This window comes from Amia ocellicauda, chromosome 23 (assembly GCF_036373705.1).
Source record: "Amia ocellicauda isolate fAmiCal2 chromosome 23, fAmiCal2.hap1, whole genome shotgun sequence".
In the NCBI taxonomy this organism is placed as follows: Eukaryota; Metazoa; Chordata; class Actinopteri; order Amiiformes; family Amiidae; genus Amia; species Amia ocellicauda.
This window is the reverse complement of record NC_089872.1, coordinates 18,112,070-18,135,906: the sequence shown is the minus strand read 5'-3', so window position 1 is coordinate 18,135,906 and position 23,837 is coordinate 18,112,070. Positions and strand designations below refer to the sequence as shown.

Here is a 23,837-nt window from a genome sequence, read left to right as displayed (position 1 = left end):
TCCGGATCCCTGCATGCCTTTGTGTGGGTTTCTGTAAAAAAATTTGGACATTTCCTCATAGGCTCTGTCTTCCAAATAATTTTTTTCACGTTCATTTAATTTAAAAGTTAAGATCTAATGTAGACAAGGTTAAACGGGAGTGAAATGTACATGGAGTTATGCAGACGCATAGCTTGTGCTTTCTTTTATAAATGGGGATTTACAGTCTTAATCTCTCTCGGTTTAAACAATCAGCCATCACCCAAGCTGGTTTAACAGGAACTGTACTCAGTGGTTCATGAGACATAAGACACCGCCTAGGGTGTCAAATGGCGTGCATGCCAGTGGAGACAGTGTCAGTTTTATTCTAAAAATAAAAAACAAAAGCGTTGTTTTTCAAGTTTTTCAATACACTTCTGTTTTTTGTAATTTTTTTTTTTTTAAATGGTGAGTAAAGGTAAGGTAAGGTAAACTACGCCATTCCCCCCACCAAAAATACAATCTATCCTATGCCAAAGCCTCGTGGTCAATCTTTTTTTTGTGTGTTTTTGAAATGGTCACCTCCCATGGGTGATATCAAAATGATCCTAGTCCTCATGCTGGCAATTGTTTCTGATCAACAGGAAGAGAGATTTGTCATAATGGGGTGTTCATTTACATCTTTTAGTGAAACTGTGCCATAAAATAGAATAAACCTCTGTCTTGTTAGTCATACTTTAAACAAATCATCATCAGTCCAATAAGTGTTTGAGATTATAACTCAGAAATAATCCACTTTCTCCCTGAAGCTGTATCTTGGCCTTTGATGTGACACCTTTTCAAAACCTGCAGCTCTTCACTTTCTCCAAGTTCAGCATCCCTCTCTTCCTGTAAGGCATAATAAATCGGGGTGTGTGTGTGTGATGAGAGAAGCCAGTTTTTTCTTGCCAGGAGCTACCTGCACCTGGAAGTGCCTTTCTCTTCGTTCATGTCAGTTAGTCATTAGGAGTGTTTGTGGTTCATGGCTCTGCTGCCAGCTGTTTTTTGCCTGTAGTGGAAGTACATATTAGGTCAGAAAGGGAAGGAATTAATTATGTGATATAAAAAGCAATGGTTAAAAAAACCTGGCTTTTTATCTCGTTAACCTGTACTAGAGTTAGAATAATTTGATTGGATTTTGGGAACTCCGATGTCTTGTTTAATCTTGTATTCTCCGAAACACACTTCATATTACTGTGTTTATTTGTTCATACTTTTCAAGCTTAGTCATGCATTGAGATTAAAGCTATACTTTTTTTTTTCTTTTTTTCTGAAGAGATCAACTGTAAACCTTCTTTTGCAGTAAAAGCACATATTAGGCTATACTAATGCTGTACTGTGTGGACTTTAATGTTTGTGCAAGTGAAAAGTAGGTGCAGGTAATGTTTCATAATATCCTATAGCTACATCACTTGGCTTCTCTTCTATTGCAGTTATTCAGAGATCCTTGGTTATGTGAAAGCTGCCCTATTAACCCCAGAGTAGATGCAGTATAACTGGGTACACCATGCTCCTGTGTGGTGTAGTTTAGGACAGAAACTCAGGTTTACTCAGGTTTTCATTTTGTATAAATTGCAAAACTTAATCCCTGAAACGCTCTGTGGCGACCTTGCAAAGGGCGCTACTCCAAATATTGATGGATTTAACGGTTTTAAAGCTGCAAAAATACATTTTAACAAGTTAGGTAATATGCCGCTGTATATTTCCCTGTTTTTCAAGGTGGAGAACTTCATTTCCTTCAAATTGGAGGTGTGTGTGATGATATAGATGAAGCTGACATCTTTGTTGATGGCCCACTTTCCAAAGGGGTGGAACAGTTGTGTGAAGGGACGAAGCCGTCCTCGAACCCCTCCAGCCCAGGCATCACAGGTGAGAGCCTTGCAATTCATCTGGCCATGTTTCTGTTATCGCAAAAAAAGTAAAACGGGTTTGACGTGGGTTTTTACGAGAGAACGCAAGCAGAACTCAAATGCATCGGGCGAAACTAATTGAGCAGCTTTTTCTGGCCCCCCAGGAGTGGACATTCTGGTGGACCAAACGTTCAGTGTGGAGACGCTGACGTCCCTGGTGGAGCTGACGCGCTTTGAGACGCTGACCCCGCGCTTCTCGGCCACGGTGCCACCCTGCTGGGTGGAGGTGCAGCAGGAGCAGCAGCAGAGGAGGCACCCCCAACACCTGCACCAGCAGCACCACGGGGATGCCGCTCAGCACACGCGCACCTGGAAACTGCAGAGCGACAGGTGAGGACGCGGGGGGGCGGCGACGGGGTGTGGCACGGCGCTCAGATCGCGTGTTTGTGTGAGGTGTGAGCATTTCTTCCCCAAGCTCGTGTGATGATTTATGGAGAGAAAATAATTTGCATATGAAGCCATTTACTTCACCTGAAATGCTCTCCTTCACTGCATTGTCGCCCATGTTGTTGGCATCTGCCTGTATTGATGGTTCTAGATTACGTTTGATTAATTCACAGCTAACTGTTAATTCCACAATCGTGTTCCTGTCTTCATACAGCTCGAGCTGGGATGAACATGTCTTTGAACTGGTCCTGCCAAAGGCATGCATGGTTGGACACGTGGACTTCAAGTTTGTCATGAACTCCAACATCACAAACATTCCTCAGATTCAAGTCACCCTGCTGAAAAACAAAGCCCCCGGGCTAGGGAAGGTGAACGGTAAGTTGGGACTCTCCAGTTTGGTTTTAGTAGCAGGTGGTGTCCTTCAACCAAGGGCTAGCCCAAATCCAAACCTTGACCTACCCATGAATCGCAAAGCACAGACCTGTATCCTGTCGTGCTTTGATGTATTGTCAGATTTGGTCTAGCCTTATACAGTGTACTCCAGGTGTTAAATCACTGCTTGAGAAGGAGTAGTTAAGTGGTTGAAGACTCAAAGAAGCAGCGTAACGTCATGGCTGTAAGATTTGTCCTCCAGTCGTTGTGGCTCCTCCTTCGTTTAAGCCCATGCTTTTAAAGACGACTGCAAAGTCCAGCTGAGAGATTAATGCAGGGGTGCTGGTGTTTTTGCAGAGTCAGCGGTAGACAGACAGATCTCCTTCCCCCTGTCCCAAGTCCTGCATGCTAACGGAGAGAGGAATGGCCGGCCGCTGCTGGCAGACTTCGGGGAAGACATCCAGTTCATGGATATTGAGGAGACACCAGGTTAACCCTTTTTAAAAATCAAATGTCTCTGAACCAACTGATTTCTTGTGCCAGCTGAAGTGTGCCGGTCTAAGTGTCCTCTACAGCTGATCTGTACAGGCAGCATTACCTGGACCCTGGTTGTGCTTCATTGCTGTAGGCTGGGAGCTTGCTTTCTCTTTGCAAAAAGTGTCCATTGTGTCATCCTTGACCTTGATCAGAACCTCTGCAGAGTCTAAGAAAAGCAATGAGGGCCTGTAGCAAGTATAGCTACTGCTTCCCATGTTCTTGTCTTATTTTAATATCTTTATAAATGTCTGATGCTTTTCCGGGAATCCCCCGAACTGTAATGAATAATGATACAGTCCAAAGTTTAACTGCGCCAAGTAAAAGGAGCTTTTATATCTCTTGGCAACCCTTTGTAGTAGAAGATGGCAGCGATTTGATTTTAAATCGGGCCTTAATCAATTTTATAATTGCTCGTCTGTCTTTTAAGATCTCTTATTGGATTCCTTAACATTAATAGAGGTTTCTTGACACATTTACACAAATGAATGTATGGTTTTAGATTGACTGACTGGTTTTCAAGCCCTCATTTCATCAACTCGACTCCATTTGTAACCATCTGTACAAAATATTTTCTTGACATTTTTTTATTCCCAAGGTTCGAGACTCTGCTCTTTTTTGGAGGATCACAAGGAAGATATATTATGTGGTCCAGTCTGGTTAGCCAGTGGCCTGGATCTCTCTGGGCACGCGGGCATGTTGAGCTTAACGAGCCCCAAGCTGGTCAAAGGTAAGTGGGGTGGAGCAATTCGCTAACACTTAGCAACTTAAATTCTGTAGATTAGACTTCATAAGCGTTCGTTTCCAATAAGGACTTCCGAACGTCTATGAGAGTTTCATTCGCTTCACCTTCCAGGCATGGCAGGGGGGAAGTATCGCTCATTCTTGGTCCACATCAAAGCCGTGAGCGATTTGGGGGCAGAGGAACACACCAGGCCGGTGGTGAGAATGCCAGCGGCCAAGCCATCGAGCAGTAAAGCCCACTCCCTGTCGTCGCTGCTGCAGAGAGCCCAAGCCAGCAAGGTACCGGCCCGAGTATTGAGGCATTATTTATTCATGAAAAAGCCGCTTTGTTTCTCCTACTATCTGTGTGAAATGAGGACTATTCTCTGGACTCGATATGGTTTTGTCAGCATCATTTTGCCACCACCTTAACTCATCGATTGTTTTCACGTTGGTGTGCTGTCAGTTATAAACGGGGGTGTGTGTGTGTGGGTGTGGAAAAGCAGAAGTCACACATGAAGAAAAGATACTGATTTTAATAAATTAATAAACAAACTTCTAATTTATCTAAATTAATAAAGTTCCGCCCAGATTGCAACAACATCTGGACAAGATCAGGTTTCTTAATGAGCCGATCCGTGGAACTTCACTGTTCTCTTTTGTTGCCACCTGCTGGCTGTATCATGTAACCGCATCTAAGAATTAAGAATTAAGAAAATACATTAGAGAAGAGAGATGTCTTTGATACAGAGATGCAGTTGAACAGTTTATAATATAACTTTGTTTACTTACAATTTTTGCCATATATATTGTTAGATGCCAGGCCAAATTCATATTTTACCATGCATTTGCCTTTGTTAATATTTCCTTTTCTCCGATACAGGAGAAGGCATCCACGTCAAAATCGGAACCGTCCTCGGCGTCTAAGAAACCCGATAACCTTCGAGGCTGTGACTTGCTGCAGGAGGTCTCTGTCACCATCCGAAGGTTCAAGAAGACCTCCATACCCAAAGAAAGGTGCGAACGCATGTTGGTGTCACCATTTACACTTGTTTTTGTATCTGTGTGATTTTTTTTTTTTTTAAGAATGATCTAGGCTGTGGATGATCACACAGTGTCTTCTGTCCCAGGGTTCAAAGGTGTGCGATGCTGCAGTTCCCCGACTTCCACGAGAAGCTGTTGAACGGTCTGTGCAAGAAGGCGGAGGACGGCCCGGTCTCGGAGCACTCCCAGAGCCTGGTGCTCGACATACTCTGCTGGCTGGCGGGAGTTTACTCCAATGGACCATGCAGGTGGGGGCTTTCTGTGTTCACGGACAACTCGTTTCATTAGGAGTTGGGGTTGTTCCACAAGCTAGTGTACGTACGTTAATTTTTTATCTTTCTCTCTGTTTTTCTATTGTCCTTTCTTCGTCCCTTTAGTATGAGTCAAGGAAAAGAAGGTTTGCTGACAAAAACGAGGAAAAGACTCACTGACATTGTGCGGGTGTGCTTCTTTGAGGCCGGTCGGAGTATAGCTCACAAGTGTGCCCGCTTTCTTGCACTTTGTATCAGGTAAGCTCCTGTTTTCACACTTTCTGTAACTGATTCAACTTGAACTGTCTTCCTTCCAGATCTCTAACTAGAACAGAACCCGGTCTAATTTAATATTTTATCGAATACACCCACACAGAATAGCATGAGAAGTATTGATTGTTAGTGGATGGAGTGCATATCACCCAGGTTGTTGGAAGAAAAAAAAACGCAACAAATGAGGATGTTCTTGGAATCTCTTGCTTTTTCTTGCTGCTGACGTCCAATAGACTCAAATCATTTATTTTTGTATATACAGCTGCTGCATTGATGTTAAAATAATATTTTTTTCCCCCACAGCAATGGAAAAGGTGACCCAAGTCAGCAAGGATTTGGGTCAACTCTGCTAAAAGCTTTGCTGGATAACATGCCTTACTTGCCTGCAGCAGCAACTGGTGGTAGGTACCTGATTATCGACAGAGGTGACAATCACACGGAGCATTCAGCAATTCTTCACAAAGGCCACTGAGAAGCTACACAACAAAAAATATTAGTTTTGTGTTGCTAGTTCTCAACACCTGGGGGCTGTAAAGTTGGACCTTTCTTTTGCTTAGGTATAATTTCAGCATTCAGTAATAAACACCTGAGAGGTTAGACAGTGTGTGGTGTTCTGGAGCGGTGTCTGATGATGTGTGTTTTTAATCCCCCCAGGGTCGGTGTTCTGGTATTTTGTGCTGCTGAACTACGTGAAGGACGAGGACCTGGCCGGGTGCAGCACCACGTGCGCCGCCCTCCTAACGGCCGTGTCCCGACAGCTGCAGGACAGACTCACACCGCTGGAGGCTTTACTGCAGACCAGGTGAGCGTGTGTGGACGACCCGGATCCTTATTAAAGATGGCGGGGAATTGTACAGATGCATACTGTTGCTCGTATTCTTACCGTGAAGAGATGCTAAAGAGGGAGAGAGAGTGTAGAGGTTCCGTTCCCGCTTCAGAACTGTTTGGTTTTCACTTTGCACTGCTCTTGTGTCCCCAGATATGGGCTGTACAGTTCTCCCTTCGACCCGGTCCTGTTTGATCTGGAAGTCAGCGGCTCTTCCTGCAAGAATGCATTTAACAGCAGCATCGGTGTGCAGTCCGATGAGATCGACCTGTCCGATGTGCTCTCAGGTCCGTACAGTCATCCCGATCGATTGAAAGCATTCAAATGTGTGTCCCTTTCATGCCCACCGTTCCCTCCAATACCAGAATTCCCTCTGACTTCACCAGCCCGGCTCTTCTCTGCATCTACTGGACATTGTGCAGTGAGCTTTAGACAGATCCAGAAAAACTTGTATTCCTCTCACTGGCAATTCATTTAATGTGGCATTGCAAGCAGGAATGAGGGTGGGAGGGGGTCTGACTATTTGAACGTGGCCTTTTTAAATGTCAGTTTTTATCAATGTAATAAGTGAGTACTGCCCTCTGTGGTTTCTGTGATGTCACACCTTTATTATAACACCAGTTTGTGTCTGTGACCTCCGAAGAAGAACAAATGTAGCAGCCAAATAAGTGTGTGTCCCAGTTCCACAGTGTTTGCGTGTGTTTTAACTGTCTGTGCTTCACAGGGAATGGTAAGTTAAGCAGCTGTGCAGCGGCGGAGGGGAGCTTCACGGCCCTAACAGGCCTCCTCGAGGTCGAGCCTCTCCACTTTACTTGCGTTTCCACTAGTGACGGTACTAGGGTGGAAAGGGATGATGCAAGTATGTTTACCGGTATATACCCTTTTTTCTACTTTACATTTTTGTTTTTTTGTTGTATTTCGCTGATGAAAGAACTGTCCTACTCTCTCTCATTTCTGTGGTTTTAAGAATGTAAATCAGTGTTTTATATGGGATATTGGAGAAACAGAGATGTTGAGAATTTTATCTGGTCTCAGTTCTTTGCAGACCAATCACAGTCTAAATATAAAAGCCCGTTTTTATTTGTCTGCATGTCTGGTATAGTGTCTAGCACTGTCCCCTCAAGTACCGTTCCCTGCCCCAGATAATCAGATGTTATTCTGGAATCTATTACTGTAGGACTCAGAGGTGTGTTGTTGAGGTCTGAGCGGTGTTGTCTTGTCATGCAGTGAGTACGTTCGGGGTGACCCCGGCCGTGGGGGGTCTGTCAGCCGGCACGGTTGGTGAGGCCTCGACGGCGCTGAGCTCGGCGGCACAGGTGGCCCTGCAGTCGCTCTCCCACGCCATGGTCTCGGCTGAGCAGCAGCTCCAGGTCCTGCAGGAGAAACAGCAGCAGCTCCTCAAATTGCAGCAGCAGGTCAGACGCGCTCTCGAACTCACTGACATAGCACGAGCAAAGGGTGTAGACCGTGTGTCTGTGTGTTGCTAAAATCTTCATTCAGCACATCACTCTCCAGATCTCCTGTTTTGTGTGTTGTTGTACTTAGCACTGGGTTCAAGGGCATTCTGAGATGATGGAAGAAACTGTGATCTCAGTCAAGGACTTGGTTGAAAATCTAAATATATCCTTAAGATATCATCCATTATCCTGTTTCTTTTTCATGACTGTGACCCCATAGCTCTCCATCGGCCATTAACCTTCATTTAATGTATGCGTGCTCCACTCACGTACACTGTTTTAGATCTCCTACTGATGGAGAACCTGTCTAGTGGAGCGGCTCAGCTCTGTAGGGCCTGTAATCACTCTCGTCTTCGACAGAAGGCCAAGCTGGAAGCCAAGCTGCACCAGACCACCTCGGCGGCCGCGGCGGTGACGTCCGCAGTGGGCCCGATCCACAACTCGGTGCCTTCCAACTCCTCCGCTGCCCCCGGCTTCTTCATCCACCCCTCAGACGTCATCCCCCCCACGCCGAAGACCACGCCACTGTTCATGACACCGCCCCTCACACCCCCCAATGAGTCGGTGTCGGCCGCCATCAGTGTGGAGCTGGCCCAGCTCTTCCCCGGCTCCGTCATCGACCCCCCGCCCGTCAACCTTGCTGCACACAACAAGAATGCACACAAGGCCAAGCCGGTCAGTTTGTTGCTGGGCTTGGATGTGGACAGGCCTCTGTTGGGGGGGGGGGGGGAAAACTTAAAAGTACTAATATCCTCCTTTGCTGTTCCACAGAATCCTATCGGGAATGGTCTGGCTCTAGCGATCTCCCACGCGTCTCACTTTCTCCAGCCTCCACCTCACCAGTCCATCATCATTGAGAGAATGCACTCTGGTAAGCAGCCAGCGGAGGCCTTTACAGTCAACGGTCCAGCGCCCCCCCCCCCAGGCCCTGTTGATTTATTCTCCCTCGCTTCCTCCAGGAGCCCGGCGGTTTGTGACTCTGGATTTTGGCAGACCGGTCCTACTCACAGACGTATTGATCCCCACCTGTGGAGACCTGGCCTCACTGTCCATTGACATCTGGACTCTGGGAGAGGAGGTGGACGGGAGGCGTCTCGTGGTGGCCACAGACATCAGCACGCATTCGCTCATTTTGCACGATCTGTTGCCACCTCCGGTCTGTAGGTTCATGAAGGTATGTGTGTGTGTCCAGATACAAACAGTATACAATGTCTTTGAACTATTCTCTGATGTACAGTGAGGGAAAAAAGTATTTGATCCCCTGCTGATTTTGTACGTTTGCCCACTGACAAAGAAATTATCAGTCTATAATTTTAATGGTAGGTGTATTTTAACAGAGTGAGACAGAATAACAGCAAAAAAATCCAGAAAAACGCATTTCAAAAAAGTTATAAATTAATTTGCATGTTAATGAGGGAAATAAGTATTTGACCCCTTCGACTTAGTACTTGGTGGCAAAACCCTTGTTGGCAATCACAGAGGTCAGACGTTTCTTGTAGTTGGCCACCAGGTTTGCACACATCTCAGGAGGGATTTTGTCCCACTCCTCTTTGCAGATCCTCTCCAAATCATTAAGGTTTCGAGGCTGACGTTTGGCAACTCGAACCTTCAGCTCCCTCCACAGATTTTCTGTGGGATTAAGGTCTGGAGACTGGCTAGGCCACTCCAGGACCTTAATGTGCTTCTTCTTGAGCCACTCCTTTGTTGCCTTGGCTGTGTGTTTTGGGTCATTGTCATGCTGGAATACCCATCCACGACCCATTTTCAATGCCCTGGCTGAGGGAAGGAGGTTCTCACCCAAGATTTGAAGGTACATGGCCCCGTCCATTGTCCCTTTTGATGCGGTGCAGTTGTCCTGTCCCCTTAGCAGAAAAACACCCCCAAAGCATAATGTTTCCACCTCCATGTTTGACGGTGGGGATGGTGTTCTTGGGGTCATTCCTCCTCCTCCAAACGCGGCGAGTTGAGTTGATGCCAAAGAGCTTGATTTTGGTCTCATCTGACCACAACACTTTCACCCAGTTCTCCTCTGAATCATTCAGATGTTCATTGGCAAACTTCAGACGGGCCTGTACATGTGCTTTCTTGAGCAGGGGGACCTTGCGGGCACTGCAGGATTTCAGTCCTTCACGGCGTAGTGTGTTACCAATTGTTTTCTTGGTGACTATGGTCCCAGCTGCCTTGAGATCATTAACAAGATCCTCTCGTGTAGTTCTGGGCTGATTCCTCACCGTTCTCATGATCATTGAAACTCCATGAGGTGAGATCTTGCATGGAGCCCCAGACCGAGGGAGACTGACAGTGATTTTGTGTTTCTTCCATTTGCGAATAATCGCAGCAACTGTTGTCACCTTCTCACCAAGCTGCTTGGCGATGGTCTTGTAGCCCATTCCAGCCTTGTGTAGGTCTACAATCTTGTCCCTGACATCCTTGGACAGCTCTTTGGTCTTGGCCATGGTGGAGAGTTTGGAATCTGATTGATTGATTGCTTCTGTGGACAGGTGTCTTTTATACAGGTAACGAGCTGAGATTAGGAGCACTCCCTTTAAGAGAGTGCTTCCCTTTAAGAGAGTGCTCCTAATCTCAGCTCGTTACCTGTATAAAAGACACCTGGGAGCCAGAAATCTTGTTGATTGATAGGGGATCAAATACTTATTTCCCTCATTAACATGCAAATCAATTTATAACTTTTTTGAAATGTGTTTTTCTGATCATTTCTTTGTCAGTGGGTAAACGTTCAAAATCAGCAGGGGATCAAATACTTTTTTCTCTCACTGTATTTGAAATGATTCAAGAAATATAGGAAAGTGTTTTTGTGTTTAGTACGTTAACTCTTAAGGCCAGGGTTTCAGGCGGTAAAGAAACTGAACTCACTCTTCCTGTCTGTTGCACGATGATTTCATCATCCGGCAGGAAAATGGAGCAGGAGTTGCCTCTCACAAATGTCACAGATTCCCTTTGATAATTAATACCTCCTACTTAAAGTGACTTGAGATGAAGCACTCCAGACAAAAACAACTAAACAAAGCTGGTGGAGCATCTCTAAGCATTAAGACAGCAGTCTGTTCTTGTGACAGCAGTCTGTTCTTGTGTTACCTCAGATCACCGTGATTGGCCGCTATGGCAGTACCAACGCACGAGCCAAGATCCCCCTGGGATTTTACTACGGGCACACGTTCATCCTGCCGTGGGAGAGCGAGCTCAAGCTAATGCACGACCCACTGAGAGGGGAGAGTGACCCGGCCAGCCAGCCAGATGTTGACCAGCACCTCGCCATGATGGTGGCACTTCAGGAAGACATACAATGCAGGTGAGCGGGACCCGAGATGTTTTTTTTACTTCGTGTTTCTAGCACTTTAACCAATATATAGACCAGTATCACTTTGAGGTCTGTGAAACCACCTGAAAGAATCTGAATTGCTTCTGATATCCGTGAACTGCTCTCGCTGGATTCCCTTTAAAAATTGTCTTTTTACCTTTCGGTGCATTACAACCTCTTTGTTTTCCCACGGTTATAGTCTTTGGGCGACAATGAGGAGAACGAGATGTGAATCGGGCCAATCCTCTGATTTCTGACTCACTCCCTCTAGGTACAACCTGGCGTGTCACCGGCTGGAGACGCTACTGCAGAACATCGACCTGCCACCTCTCAACAGTGCCAACAACGCGCAGTACTTCCTGCGGAAACCGGACAAGGCGGTGGAGGAGGACACCAGGGTCTTCTCGGCCTACCAGGACTGCATCCAGCTGCAGCTCCAGCTCAACCTGGCTCACCACGCCGTGCAGAGGCTGCGCGTGTCCCTGGGCGCCAGCAGGAAGGTGCTTCCCGAGGCCTACGACCCCAAGGAGCTCATCCAGAACTCGTCCACCGAGCAGCTGCGCACCATCATCCGCTACCTGCTGGACACCTTGCTTAGCCTGTTGCACTCGTCCAACGGTGAGTGGCCCAGCTCTCGGTCCTCTGGCGTCTTGGCACGGCTTGTTTTTCTTTTTTGACCTGGAGCGTTGTGTGTGTTTGTGGTGGGCAACGTGGCCTCTGACTCCCTCTCTTCCTCCAGGCCACTCCGTGCCCTCAGTCCTGCAGAGCACATTCCACGCCCAGGCCTGTGAGGAGCTCTTCAAGCACCTGTGCATCAGCGGCACGCCGAAGATCCGCCTGCATGCTGGGCTGCTGCTGGTGCAGCTGTGCGGGGGGGAGCGCTGGTGGGGCCAGTTCCTCTCCAATGTCCTACAGGAGCTCTACAACTCGGAGCAGCTCCTCATCTTTCCTCAGGACAGGTACGTGACCCTCAGTCCGGTTCAACACCTGGCACACTAAATTCACAGACAGGCAGCTGTTGAGGCAAATTGGCCAAATGGTCATCGTTTCTAGTTATTTTTATGTTTTTTTTTTTGTTGGTTTTTTTTTTTAGAGTTTTCATGCTGTTGTCCTGCATTGGCCAAAGATCCCTCAGCAATAGTGGAGTCCTCGAAGGTTTACTCAACCTTTTGGATAGCTTACTGTCCCCCCTTCAACAACACACGGTTGCTCAACGGCGGACTGAAGGTATGGCATCTCAGATCTGCGTTACTGATGGGTTCCTCTCGCATGTATGAGTTATTACTTCTGATAGCTGAGCAGATGTGCATCATGGTGGGTTTTCCCTGTGTCGCAGGTGTCCTGGACATCCCCATGATCAGCTGGGTGGTGATGCTGGTTTCCAGACTGCTGGACTATGTGGCCAGTGTGGAGGACGAAGCGGCCGCTGCCAAGAAGCACCTGAACGGAAAAGACAGAGACAGAGCGATCACAGGTACACCCTACCTTTGTGTGACCTTATGTCCTGTTTAATCTGTGGCCTTGTTCAAGCTCGGGATGTGTAGATATTTATATATAGATGGAGGAGTGGAAGAAAGTTTTCTTTAAGTATTCTACAGTGAAGCCTCTTAGAGAAAGTGAAAGTGGATCTTGAAGCTGCTCTATTCTGTAGGGTCTGTGTTCTGCTGTGAAGTTTACAGCTGTTCTCTTCAGACACTGCAAACGATGTACTGCCATGTCTTCAATCCTTTCTCTTCTCTTTCCACCATGAAGGAAATCAGTGGAGCTTTATTAATAACAGCCTTCAATCTCAGAGCCTAAGCAGATCAACCAAAGGCAACAGCAGCTTAGATCGGTTATATTCAAGGAAAATCCGGAAGCAGCTGGTCCATCATAAACAGGTAATGTGCGCATAATGTGCTCCTTCACCTGAATTTAAAGTGTAAATAATACAAGTTGTTTTGTTTTGATTGTTTCATTGTAGAATACCTTGCCACGTTTCTTTATGAGATTGTTTTTTCAGTCGGAAATTTAAAAAACAAACCATAAAAAAAAGTGGCGAGTGCCGAGGTTTCTTGGGAAGAATGTCTCCATGCTCTGACATGTTGGAGGCATGACCGGGGTCCTGTGCAGAGCTCTTATAGTGTCCTTTTCCTTGCAGCAGTTAAATTTATTGAAAGCAAAACAGAAAGCTTTGGTGGAGCAAATCGAGAAGGAGAAAATCCAGAGCAACAAAGGGTCGTCCTACAAACTGCTGGTGGAGCAGGCGAAGCTGAAGCAAGCCACGTCAAAGGTGATCATCCTTGGGCACCTGTGAACGTTGGAGGCCTCCTGAGATGCTCCGCTCTGGGCATCACGCTTCCCTTCCCCTTTATTGACCACGGACATAGCTGAGTGCCGGGTCACCTGACACATCTCCCTGCTCCTGCCTCCCGCAGCACTTCAAGGACCTGATCCGTCTGCGGCGCACGGCAGAATGGCCCCGCTCCACGCTGGACACGGAGGCGTCATCTGTGAAGGAGGCCCCCGAGGTGGAGCCCCTGCCCTTCACGCTGGCGCACGAGCGCTGCATCTCGGTGGTGCAGAAACTGGCCCTGTTCCTGCTGTCCATGGACTTTACCTGCCATGCCGACCTGCTGCTGTTCGTCTGCAAGGTCAGCGCCACTTCAGACGCACACTCTTTCACGCCCCGGGGGGAACCTGTTCCAGTTATGGACCCTTGTGGATAACCCCCTGTTTTGTTTTTCTGGACAGGTCCTCGCCAGGATCGCGAATGCCACCAGGCCCACCATCCACCTGTGTGAGGTGGTCAGTGAGCAGCAGCTGGAGAGGCTTCTACTCCTGCTAGTGGGGACGGACTTCAACCGGGGGGACATCTCCTGGGGTGGGGCCTGGGCCCAGTACTCACTCACCTGCATGGTGCAGGACATCCTGGCAGGTACACGAAGCTCAGCCCCTCCTCTTGACTTGTTTTCGGTATGTTTTTTGGCAATCCTGTGTTTCTTGACCTCTGTTGTGAGGTTCTGTGAGATTGGTCAAGCACTGTAAAAACAAGGGGTGTCCGTGCTCTCACTTTTCGGTGCGGGGGCAGAACTGTCTGCGTTTTTTTGCCATCTTCTTCTGTCGCCTTGACCCTGTTTGTGCCCCCCAGGGGAGCTGCTGTCCCCAGTGTCGGTGGAGGTGATGGAGGAGGGGGCGGTGGGGGAGGAGGCGGGGGCGTCTGCCGGTGACTCGGATGACTCCCTCCAGCAGCCGACGCCCATCCCGCTGGTGGAAACCATCGACGAGGCCCTGACCCCGGACATCATCGCAGGTATAGCAGGAAGCGTGTCCTTACCGCGCAGGGCGTCACTGGGGTCGTCCAAAGGGTCTGCACTGCATCGGTGACTTTATGTTGATTTGATGTTTTAGCATTTATTCAGGCAATGCAGTATTGTTTAAAATGTAATTTGTTTGACAGAAATATTTCCAAATTCTGTGTTTCCTACAAAATGAGACTGCTAAAAACTACAGGAATTTTTTAGGATTATATAAAAGAGCGTAGATTTGAATTAATGTCCAAAGTGAAGAGATAATTGCTTAGTCTGTGTGTGGAATAAGGGAGGGGGGGTCCGTGACTTTTTTACATTGTTGCACAAAATAAACTGATTCATAAACTGATCATTCCATGTTTTCATGAAATTACCCTCAATTCAGTTTAAAGATTAATATCCCAATAATGTAATGTACTGGTTTCTCCTAACTTTGTAAAGAGTGCTTTGTAAGGGACTTGAATGTATCCTTACAAATAAGTTTTTGTTGTGTTTCAGTGGAAATGTGAGAAATTTGTTAGAAATAAGCATACAGAAGTGGTGAGCAGATGATTGTTGGACCCCCTCTTCCACTCATCTTAGGAAAAAAAAAAAAAATGTGCAGTCTTAAAATTGCCTAGTAAACCCTAAACGGCTTCTCTGATTCTTCTGCAGTAGTGTGCTTGCTTGGCAATATTAAAGCTGTTTTCGTTATCCGAAGGTGCTCCACCTCTGTCATCTTTGGAAAAAGATAAAGACATAGACTTTGACTTGCTACAAGACCTCATGGATGTTGATATTGATCCTTTAGATATTGATTTGGAAAAAGATCCCCTCGCGGCCAAAGTCTTTAAGGTATGGTTTGCATGACTTATATTGTTTTTTTTCTTTTCTTTTTCCTTCTTTGCATGAAGTGCAGTTCTACTGTCTAACTGATTACTGTATTCATTTTAGAAACTTTTCAATTCCACATTTTCCTTCCAAAGCTCTTATCAGTTGATTGACAAAATTTGTTGGTTCTGTACATGTTGTTTTTACACAAAGTGGGTTCTGTTTGGCACCATGTTGTTGTGGGTGTAATCAAAATGACACTGTTGATAGAAAAACTTCTGTTTATTTTTGTAACAAAATGTCAGTCACCAGTGCAATATCTACACACAAAGGAGAAATTGTTATGTGTTGAGGTTAGTCCCAGAGTTTGTCTTGTTTTTTGTAGATCCTTACTCTATTTAAAAAATAAAAAGTTAGTATTCTTTAAATTTGATAAGCTGAAAAGCACGTACTACTGCACAGATGGTCTACAGCTGGAACATCTGGAGCTGTCCTCCTTGGGCCTTGGCTATCTGCCTATTATACCGATCTATGAAAATGGGATTTAAAAAAAAATTGAAAGCCTCTTTGCATAAGTCGGACACTGGCAGTGTTTAAGGTTTGACATGTTGTGAAGTGAAATGATACATATGTAACTAACTTTTAATTTTATTTGGAAAAAAGCCTATAAGCAGCACCTGGTATGACTACTGGGGGGCTGACTACGGCACGTACAGTTACAACCCGTACATCGGCGGCGTGGGCATCCCGGTGTCCAAACCGCCTGCGGCCACCGAGAAACCCGGGTCCCAGAGCCTGTCTGTCTCCGTGTCTCAAGGTAAGGCCGCCATTATCTTTCTGACTTGAGCATTTGTATTGCGTTGTGTTGCGAGAGCTGGGGAGAAGATGCACAATGTTCTTGTGTTGTCGTCCCCACTAGCGCTGGACGCCCGTCTGGAGGTGGGCCTGGAGCAGCAGGCAGAGCTGATGCTGAAGATGATGGCCACGCTGGAGGCCGACTCCATCCTGCAGGCCCTGACCGCCACATCCCCGACAGGTATGCAGAAAGACATGCAAGGTAATAACATTTTTAATGGCTTTTTTGGTTTAGTTTCTGAAGTTCGGTTATTAGAACTGCATTTCGATCAAATATAGTTATTGTCCTTGTTAAATCTAGAAGACTTTGGGCTGCAGAGTCCGAGGTTTAGCTTTTTGCTCCCCTGGCTTCGCTGGAGATTTCAGTGGCAAGCTACGATGCATGAAAAGAGAATTGTGTGCACGCATATATCTCGAACACCAAAGATCCAATTTTTTTTTTTTTTTTTTTCCTGCAATAACGCATGGATGGGTATTTGATTTCCAGAAAAGATCAGTAACAGAATTTGGAAGAAGGTGTTGCATAGCTCATGTGCTTCCCAAGTTAATCAGTCTGCATGTCTCTTCCCCCCCCCCCCCCCCCAGTCTCCCAGGCCTCAAACGGAACGGACGACTCTTTACTGAGGGGTCTCCACGTTTCGAACCAGGGTGGCCAGCTCATAGTGCAGTCGTCCTCCATCCCCATGCTGAGTGCCTGTTTCAACAAGCTCTTCTCCATGCTGCAGGTGCACCATGTGCAGGTATAGACACCCCATCCATCGTCCAAACAGCAAGTGCTCGTGTGGGTAACTGGGAGGCGGATTAACAATCTCATGGGTGTTGAAAAGCAGGATCAAAGGCTGTTATTAGACGTGTCTGGCTTGCAGAGCTGTAGAGAAGTGTCAGTGTTTGATGTTGACTTGTGTGTCAACGTGGCATCACGCGTCTCTGAGGTGGTTTGTTTGTGTTCGCTAGCTGGAGTCTCTGCTGCAGCTCTGGCTGACCCTGAGCCTGAACTCCGGCTCCCCGGGCAGTGAGGACAGCGGCTCGGACGTTTTCCTGTTCAATGCCAGCAGGGTGCCCACCATCCCACTCAATCAAGGTCAGAGTCCTTGGCTTCGTCCTTCACGGCCCGAGTGTAGTGACGGGCCGGGGTATAGTGCGTTGGACAGATGAGGGAAATGTGTCATTGGTGTCTACTAACTGTACGCCATGGAGCCTAGCTTCACAGCACCTCGTGTAAATAAACTCTCCTATCTTTACACCACAGCCTCCATCACCAGCTTTCTGACGGTCCTGGCCTGGTACCCAAACACCTCATTACGGACCTGGTGCCTTGTGCTTCACAGCCTCACACTGATGACCAACATGCAGTTCACAGGTGAGGTGCTGGTGCTGGTGTTCAGTTTGTATGACACTCATTTCTGAAATATTTTAAACTTTTTAGGTTTAATTATCTTTAAATCCTTTTTCTTAGAAACTGGAGTTCCATGGACATATTGTTTAATTGGCTTTAGTTCCAAGTTGTTCACTGTAGTAAAAATGACTGAGTGACATTTATTTATTTCAGCTGCTCCAAGCAATGCAATGGGGGCCCATGAAAGCACCGCTCAGCTGATGGTGTCAGACTCCAATCTCATTCACGTTCTCGTCAGATTCTTGTCGGGGACAAATCCTCACGGCACCAGCCAGCATAGCACACAGGTACAGCCTGGCGTTACTCTTCTGTGGCAGTGGGGCTTAGAAAATGGACACCAATGATCAGCCTTCTTGTGTGTCCGTGTGTGTCATTGTCAGTTAATCCAAGCATGTGTTTCTGTGCACCTGCAGGTTGGGCCCACGGCTACACAAGCTATGCAAGAATTTCTAACCAGGCTTCAGGTGCACCTGTCCTCCACCTGCCCCCAGATGTTCAGTGAATTTCTGCTGAAGCTCATGCACATATTGTCCACAGAAAGGTATTTATTTTACACAGTTGACAAAAGAGGCTGTTAACGGACTAACGAATCTTTGTCCTATACTGACACTTTTTTCATTCATCTTATATATGTGGAATATAATTGATCTGGTATACATCTTCATAGGGTCTGTTATCTAGAATTGGTGTTATTTGTACACTGACTTACTTTATTTCTTCCAGGGGGCCCTTCCAGGCAGGCCAGGGGCCACTGGACGCCCAGGTGAAGCTTCTGGAGTTCACACTGGAGCAGAACTTCGAGGTGGTGTCCGTCAGCACCATCTCCGCCGTGATCGAGTCCATTACCTTCCTGGTGCACCACTACATCACCTGCTCGGACAAGGTGGTCTCCCGCAGCGGCTCGGACAGCTCGGTGGGCGCCCGCGCCTGCTTCGGGGGCCTCTTCGCCAACATCATCCGCCCGGGGGACGCCAAAGCCGTGTGCGGGGAGATGACCCGGGACCAGCTTATGTTCGACATGCTCAAGCTGGTCAACATCCTGGTGCAGCTGCCCCTGTCCAGCGACCGCGAGTTCAGCGGCAGGATGCCCGCCGTGGGCAGCAGCGCCTCGGACAGCGTCTCGGACGAGGAGAAGGTCTGCGGCAGCAAGGAGGGCAACGGCGGCGCCTCCCTTAACCAGGGCCCGGCGGCGGGCGTGGCAGACCTGGTGCTGGCCAACCAGCAGATCATGAGCCAGATCCTTTCAGCACTGGGTCAGTGCAACAGCAGTGCAATGGCGATGATCATAGGTGGGTGGGCGTCATCTTGAACAGCTGAGACCATTTTTAATAGGTGCAGAAAACCAATCTTTACTTAAAGGTAACTTGAAAAAAATACTTAATTTTTTGCCATTAAATGCCCATGAATGGTTTGCTTTCAGGAGCCAGTGGCCTACATCTCACAAAGCACGAGAACTTCCACGGAGGCCTGGATGCCATCTCGGTGGGCGATGGCTTGTTCACAATCCTGACCACCCTGAGCAAGAAAGCCACCTCTGTTCAAGTGATGCTGCAGCCGATCCTCACCTACATGGCCTGTGGGTACATGGGGAGACAGGTGAGGACTTCACAGGAAGGGTTTAAATCTAGATGATAGCCATTGAGCCACTGGTGAGGCCAGTTTCTTTCTTCAGAAATCCAGGAATGTGATTATTCCATTGCATAAAGTAAAAACAAGTTTGTTAGTGTTTTGGTTACAGAGTACCTACAAAATTGCTACTGATCTATATGCTTTATTTCTGAGAGAGTTTGTATGTTCAGTTCATGATAAATGTGTGTTTATGTACTCAGGGGTCTCTGTCCACCTGCCAGCTGTCTGAGCCGCTGCTGTGGTTCATTCTGAGAGTCTTGGACACCAGCGAGGCTCTGAAAGCGTTCCACGACATGGGTACGTCACGTGACATTCACTACCCTACAGCTCTTTCATGACCGCTTTGAGTGTCACAAGAATACATTACAAACGTACATAGGAAATAGTAGTAGTTCAGGTTCAGATTAATTCAACTTGGATGGATTAAATTAATGAATTAATAAAGGTTTGGATGATCTTCCTTTAATGGGGAACAAGATGTTAAGTTTCAAAAATAGTTCTTGGAAGAGTGGTCTTGCTAAGACTAGTTACGATTTCCACTGAGGGGAAAAAAAAAGACAGCTATAGGAAAAAGACAAAGTTATATCCTTCGTTGGGAAGGCCTTTCTAAGTGTATGTTCTAAGCTCTTTAATTAGAAATCCCTACAGTAGCTGACATCTCACCGGCTGTCCGTCTCTCTCCAGGGGGGGTGCAGCTCATCTGTAACAACATGGTGACCAGCACACGCGCCATCGTCAACACGGCCAGGAGCATGGTGTCCACCATCATGAAGTTCCTGGACTCGGGACCGGGCAAGGCGGCGGACGGCAGTCTCAAGACACGAGTGTTGGCCTCGGAGCCGGACAACGCGGAGGGGCTTCACAACTTTGCGCCTCTAGGTACGAGGGAGGGGATTCCGGCTAGTTTTGTCGTGGTGGGACGGTTCAACTCAGAATTCATTTTTGGCCCAATCTCGTTATCTCTCCTTATAAATGTCTATTACTTGAAACATGTATTAGCATGGTGTGAGACCTCATTAATCGAAAGTACCAGAATTTGAGGTCCAGGTGTGCAGCTGTCATTGTTCTTTATTGGGCCCTTGCAGGTACCATCACCTCCAGCAGCCCCACAGCGCAGCCAGCCGAAGTGCTGCTGCAGGCCACACCCCCTCACCGCAGAGCGCGCTCGGCTGCCTGGTCTTACATCTTCCTGCCGGAGGAGGCCTGGTGTGACCTCACCATCCACCTCCCCGCCGCCGTTCTGCTCAAGGAGATCCACATCCAGCCACACCTGGCTTCCCTTGCAAGTAAGAGCTCCCTGCCACTGCCTGCACTTCCTTCTGAGCATCTCTTTCCTGCGTTGCCATGTGTAGAGGGTTCCTCGTGCTTCATGCGTTTGGATGCTGCATTTCTTAAAGCTCCTTCTCATGCGTTGTAGTCTTACGTTAAGTTAGTGTTTAATGCAGCGTTCTTCATATGTTCAATCATTAAAAAGGACACGATTCCTATCCAGGGCCGCAGTAAATCATGGAAACGTTAAGTAAACTGAACACTGAGGTGCGTTTGATAGCCCTGCGAGCCAGTGGGAAGGTTGACATAGATACAGAGTTGGGTGATCCGTCCTCATAGGTTGGCCGACAGAGTAAAGCATTAGGTCTTTCTTTATTTCACCTTTACGTAACTGTTCGCCCCGCAGCCTGCCCCTCTTCAGTGTCGGTGGAGATCAGTGCCGACGGGGTCAACATGCTGCCGCTGTCCTCGCCCGTCATCACCAGTGGCCTCACCTACATCAAGATCCAGCTGGTGAAGGCGGAGGTGGCGTCGGCCGTGTGCCTGCGGCTGCACCGCCCCCGGGATGCCAGCACGCTCGGGCTGTCGCAGATCAAGCTGCTGGGCCTCACCGCCTTCGGGAACACCTCCTCCGCCACCGTGAACAACCCTTTCCTGCCTTCCGAGGATCAAGTCTCCAAAACCAGGTAATGGCTCCTCTTTCTTTTCAATAGAGAGAGTGGATTTGGGTCTTCAATGGGATTTAAATGAGTTCTTTCCCCCACTACATGTGTTTCCTGACCATCTCATGCTGCTCTTTCAGTATCGGCTGGTTGAGGCTCCTCCACCACTGCCTGACCCACGTCAGCGACCTGGAGTCGGTGATGGCCAGCGCGGCGGCTCCTACCGCCAACCTGCTGCAGACCTGCGCAGCGCTGCTCATGTCCCCGTACTGCGGCATGCACTCACCCAACATCGAGGCGGTACTGGTGAAGATTGGCCTGCAGTCCACCCGCATCGGCCTGAAACTCATTGACATTCTCCTGAGGAACTGCGCCGCCTCAGGCACCGATCCCGCAGGTAGGCCGCACCCCATAGCGTGTCCCAGGCCAGGAAGAAGCCTGCAGGGTTTGCTGATCCTCTTTCCTTAAAACAGATGATCAGTGACTTCCTTATGTGATCATGAATGTTTTGAATTAAAACGGTTTATCCCCGTTTATTATGCAGAGCTGTTTTTTGTTTTAACGTTTTAACGACTTTGCAGATTTAAACAGCCCCCTGCTCTTCGGAAGACTCAACGGGCTTTCCTCGGACTCCACGATTGACATCCTCTATCAGCTTGGGACGACGCAGGACCCCGGCACGAAAGACCGGTAAAGCCTCGCCGTTTTTATATCGGAAAATAAAGCCACGCATCTCATTAAAGCCAATAAATACCGGAGTTCGTTCAAATCTGGGTTTGGTTTGACATTCTGAGCACGTGACTCAAATGGTGGAATACAGTCCTTTTCATTTGACTTCAGTGCTTCCCCTCAGACCCGAGTGTGTTTCTCTCTCCGGCTAATTCTCCACCGTTGTCTGTCTGCAGGATTCAGGCTCTGCTGCAGTGGGTCCACGACTCCTCGCGAGTGGCCCATCTAAAGAAAAGTGGCCACCTGGGCTACATCAACCCCAACAGCTCCACCCGTGAATACGGCCTGCTCATGCCTTCCCCTTCCCACCTGCACTGTGTCGCCGCCATCCTCTGGCACAGCTATGAGCTGCCCGTGGACTACGACCTCCCGGTGCTGCTCAACAGGGAGCTTTTTGAGTAAGGATTGTGTGTCCAAGTATCCAAGATGTCTGTAGGCGTTGTTCTGCTTTTGCTTCCTGACCTTGATATGAACCCTCTGTACTCTCCTGCAGGTTGCTGTATAATTGGTCCATGTCCCTCCCGTGCAACATTGTGCTGAAGAAAGCCGTGGACAGTCTACTGTGCTCCATGTGCCACATCCACCCCAACTACTTCTCCCTGCTGATGGCCTGGATGGGCATCACGCCCCCTCCCGTGCAGACCCAGCACAGGCTCTCCATGACGGACGACAGCAAGAAGCAGGACCTGAGCGCCGGGCTGACGGACGACTCCAAGAACGCGCAGCCGCCCATCGCACTCACCGAGTCGCAACTGGCCACGCTGGCGGCCGCCTCCCAGTCGCCCGAGGCCATCAAGCAGCTGCTGGACTCGGGCCTGCCTTCGTTGCTGGTGAGGAGCCTGGCCAGCTTCTGCTGTGGCCTCCTATCCAACTCGGACTTCTCTGTGCCTTCTGCGGAGGTCCCCGCGGATAGGAACCGGAGGCATCACTCCCAGCAGCACGCGGCCAGCAAGGTGCTCCTGACCGCCGACCTCGTGGCTCCGGTGCTCCGCTTCCTGACGGACGTGGGGAACAGCCACGCCATGAAGGACTGGCTGGGGGGGCCGGAGGTCAACCCCCTGTGGACTGCCCTGCTCTTCCTGCTGTGCCACTCCAGTGCCAGCGCAGGGGGCCACCAGGCCAACGCCCACCCCTCGGGGTCCCGGTACTCGCTGGCCTCCTCCACGGGTGGGAACGGACTGACCACTCAGCAAAGGACAGCCATTGAGAATGCAACTGTGGCATTTTTTTTACAGTGCATCTCCTGCCATCCAAACAATCAGAGGCTTATGGCTCAGGTTAGTTTTTTTGTTTACATTTGTTCTGAAAAATGTTTTGGTTGTGTAAATGGAGAATATATTTTTGTGGGAGACTTGTTTAATGGTTAGAAAACCGAAGTCAAAGTGGAAGTTCAGGACAAAGTTTGTGGAAGTGCGCTGTGATGGACCAGGCGATGTGAAGAGTTCCGAATTGCATTCTTTTTCTAAGCGGGCAAAGATTAATCTCCGAATCGCTTCTCCCAGGTACTATGTGAGCTCTTCCAGTCGGCCCCCCAGCGAGGCAATGTGCCCACCTCGGGCAACATCTCCGGGTTCATCCGCAGGCTGTTCCTGCAGCTGATGCTGGAGGATGAGAAGGTCACAGTCTTCCTGCAGTCCCCCTGCCCGGTGCGTATCCTGCCTGTTGAAGAATTTACTTGAGTTTTTCCAGTTATTTATTGCCGATTTTGTTTAGTTTCCCCATCAAATTAATCAACATTATGCCTTTGATGGCCACCAGAGGGGGCTGTGTTCCGTAGTAGAAGTGTTTCAGGATCTCAAGGAAGGAGTTTAAGAAGGAGAAATGACTTGACCTTGACAGAGAGCCTGACGTTTGAGTGAAAACCCCTTCTCTTGTTGTCTCAAGAGTGCAAGTTCTCCGTTTACTTGCTCTGAGTTCACCTAAATGGTAACCGCTTAATCATATTTTCTTCTGAAAGGAGGCAGTTGGAGTCCTCTTAGTTTATTTATACATTATAAACATCTAATTATATTGGCTATGGTTGCACTTTAACAAGCAGAGAGGTTAACATTTTCACGAATCATGTACTGTACACGCACGGGCTTCAGTCTTCAGCTATGATGAG

General features: G+C 48.1%; 1 protein-coding gene across 10 annotated transcripts in view; it reads left to right on the top strand.

Annotated features, from left to right (window-relative positions):
- birc6 (baculoviral IAP repeat containing 6) overlaps nt 1-23,837 on the top strand; it is an 84,934-nt gene that overhangs the window by 12,593 nt on the left and 48,504 nt on the right. For 2 of the 10 annotated variants that reach the window (XM_066696541.1, XM_066696540.1), the window contains exons 11-56: nt 1,717-1,866; nt 2,012-2,237; nt 2,509-2,669; nt 3,024-3,155; nt 3,799-3,930; nt 4,057-4,223; nt 4,807-4,940; nt 5,054-5,215; nt 5,345-5,476; nt 5,795-5,892; nt 6,146-6,293; nt 6,471-6,604; nt 7,042-7,176; nt 7,545-7,732; nt 8,135-8,449; nt 8,546-8,645; nt 8,734-8,948; nt 10,876-11,084; nt 11,365-11,711; nt 11,833-12,052; nt 12,187-12,320; nt 12,430-12,567; nt 12,846-12,973; nt 13,234-13,365; nt 13,511-13,726; nt 13,827-14,010; nt 14,224-14,385; nt 15,084-15,217; nt 15,857-16,010; nt 16,113-16,229; nt 16,634-16,788; nt 17,003-17,129; nt 17,298-17,408; nt 17,598-17,731; nt 17,858-17,985; nt 18,168-18,733; nt 18,865-19,040; nt 19,274-19,370; nt 19,758-19,952; nt 20,159-20,359; nt 20,749-21,028; nt 21,145-21,401; nt 21,586-21,694; nt 21,910-22,131; nt 22,227-23,010; nt 23,236-23,379. In XM_066696541.1, the coding sequence (XP_066552638.1) occupies nt 1,717-1,866; nt 2,012-2,237; nt 2,509-2,669; nt 3,024-3,155; nt 3,799-3,930; nt 4,057-4,223; nt 4,807-4,940; nt 5,054-5,215; nt 5,345-5,476; nt 5,795-5,892; nt 6,146-6,293; nt 6,471-6,604; nt 7,042-7,176; nt 7,545-7,732; nt 8,135-8,449; nt 8,546-8,645; nt 8,734-8,948; nt 10,876-11,084; nt 11,365-11,711; nt 11,833-12,052; nt 12,187-12,320; nt 12,430-12,567; nt 12,846-12,973; nt 13,234-13,365; nt 13,511-13,726; nt 13,827-14,010; nt 14,224-14,385; nt 15,084-15,217; nt 15,857-16,010; nt 16,113-16,229; nt 16,634-16,788; nt 17,003-17,129; nt 17,298-17,408; nt 17,598-17,731; nt 17,858-17,985; nt 18,168-18,733; nt 18,865-19,040; nt 19,274-19,370; nt 19,758-19,952; nt 20,159-20,359; nt 20,749-21,028; nt 21,145-21,401; nt 21,586-21,694; nt 21,910-22,131; nt 22,227-23,010; nt 23,236-23,379 (8,690 nt within the window). Of the gene's footprint in view, nt 1-1,716; nt 1,867-2,011; nt 2,238-2,508; nt 2,670-3,023; nt 3,156-3,798; nt 3,931-4,056; nt 4,224-4,806; nt 4,941-5,053; nt 5,216-5,344; nt 5,477-5,794; nt 5,893-6,145; nt 6,294-6,470; nt 6,605-7,041; nt 7,189-7,544; nt 7,733-8,134; nt 8,450-8,545; nt 8,646-8,733; nt 8,949-10,875; nt 11,085-11,364; nt 11,712-11,832; nt 12,053-12,186; nt 12,321-12,429; nt 12,568-12,845; nt 12,974-13,233; nt 13,366-13,510; nt 13,727-13,826; nt 14,011-14,223; nt 14,386-15,083; nt 15,218-15,856; nt 16,011-16,112; nt 16,251-16,633; nt 16,789-17,002; nt 17,130-17,297; nt 17,409-17,597; nt 17,732-17,857; nt 17,986-18,167; nt 18,734-18,864; nt 19,041-19,273; nt 19,371-19,757; nt 19,953-20,158; nt 20,360-20,748; nt 21,029-21,144; nt 21,402-21,585; nt 21,695-21,909; nt 22,132-22,226; nt 23,011-23,235; nt 23,380-23,837 lie in introns of all 10 variants that reach the window. The other 8 variants (XM_066696539.1, XM_066696538.1, XM_066696536.1 and 5 more) reach the window with 6 other exon arrangements.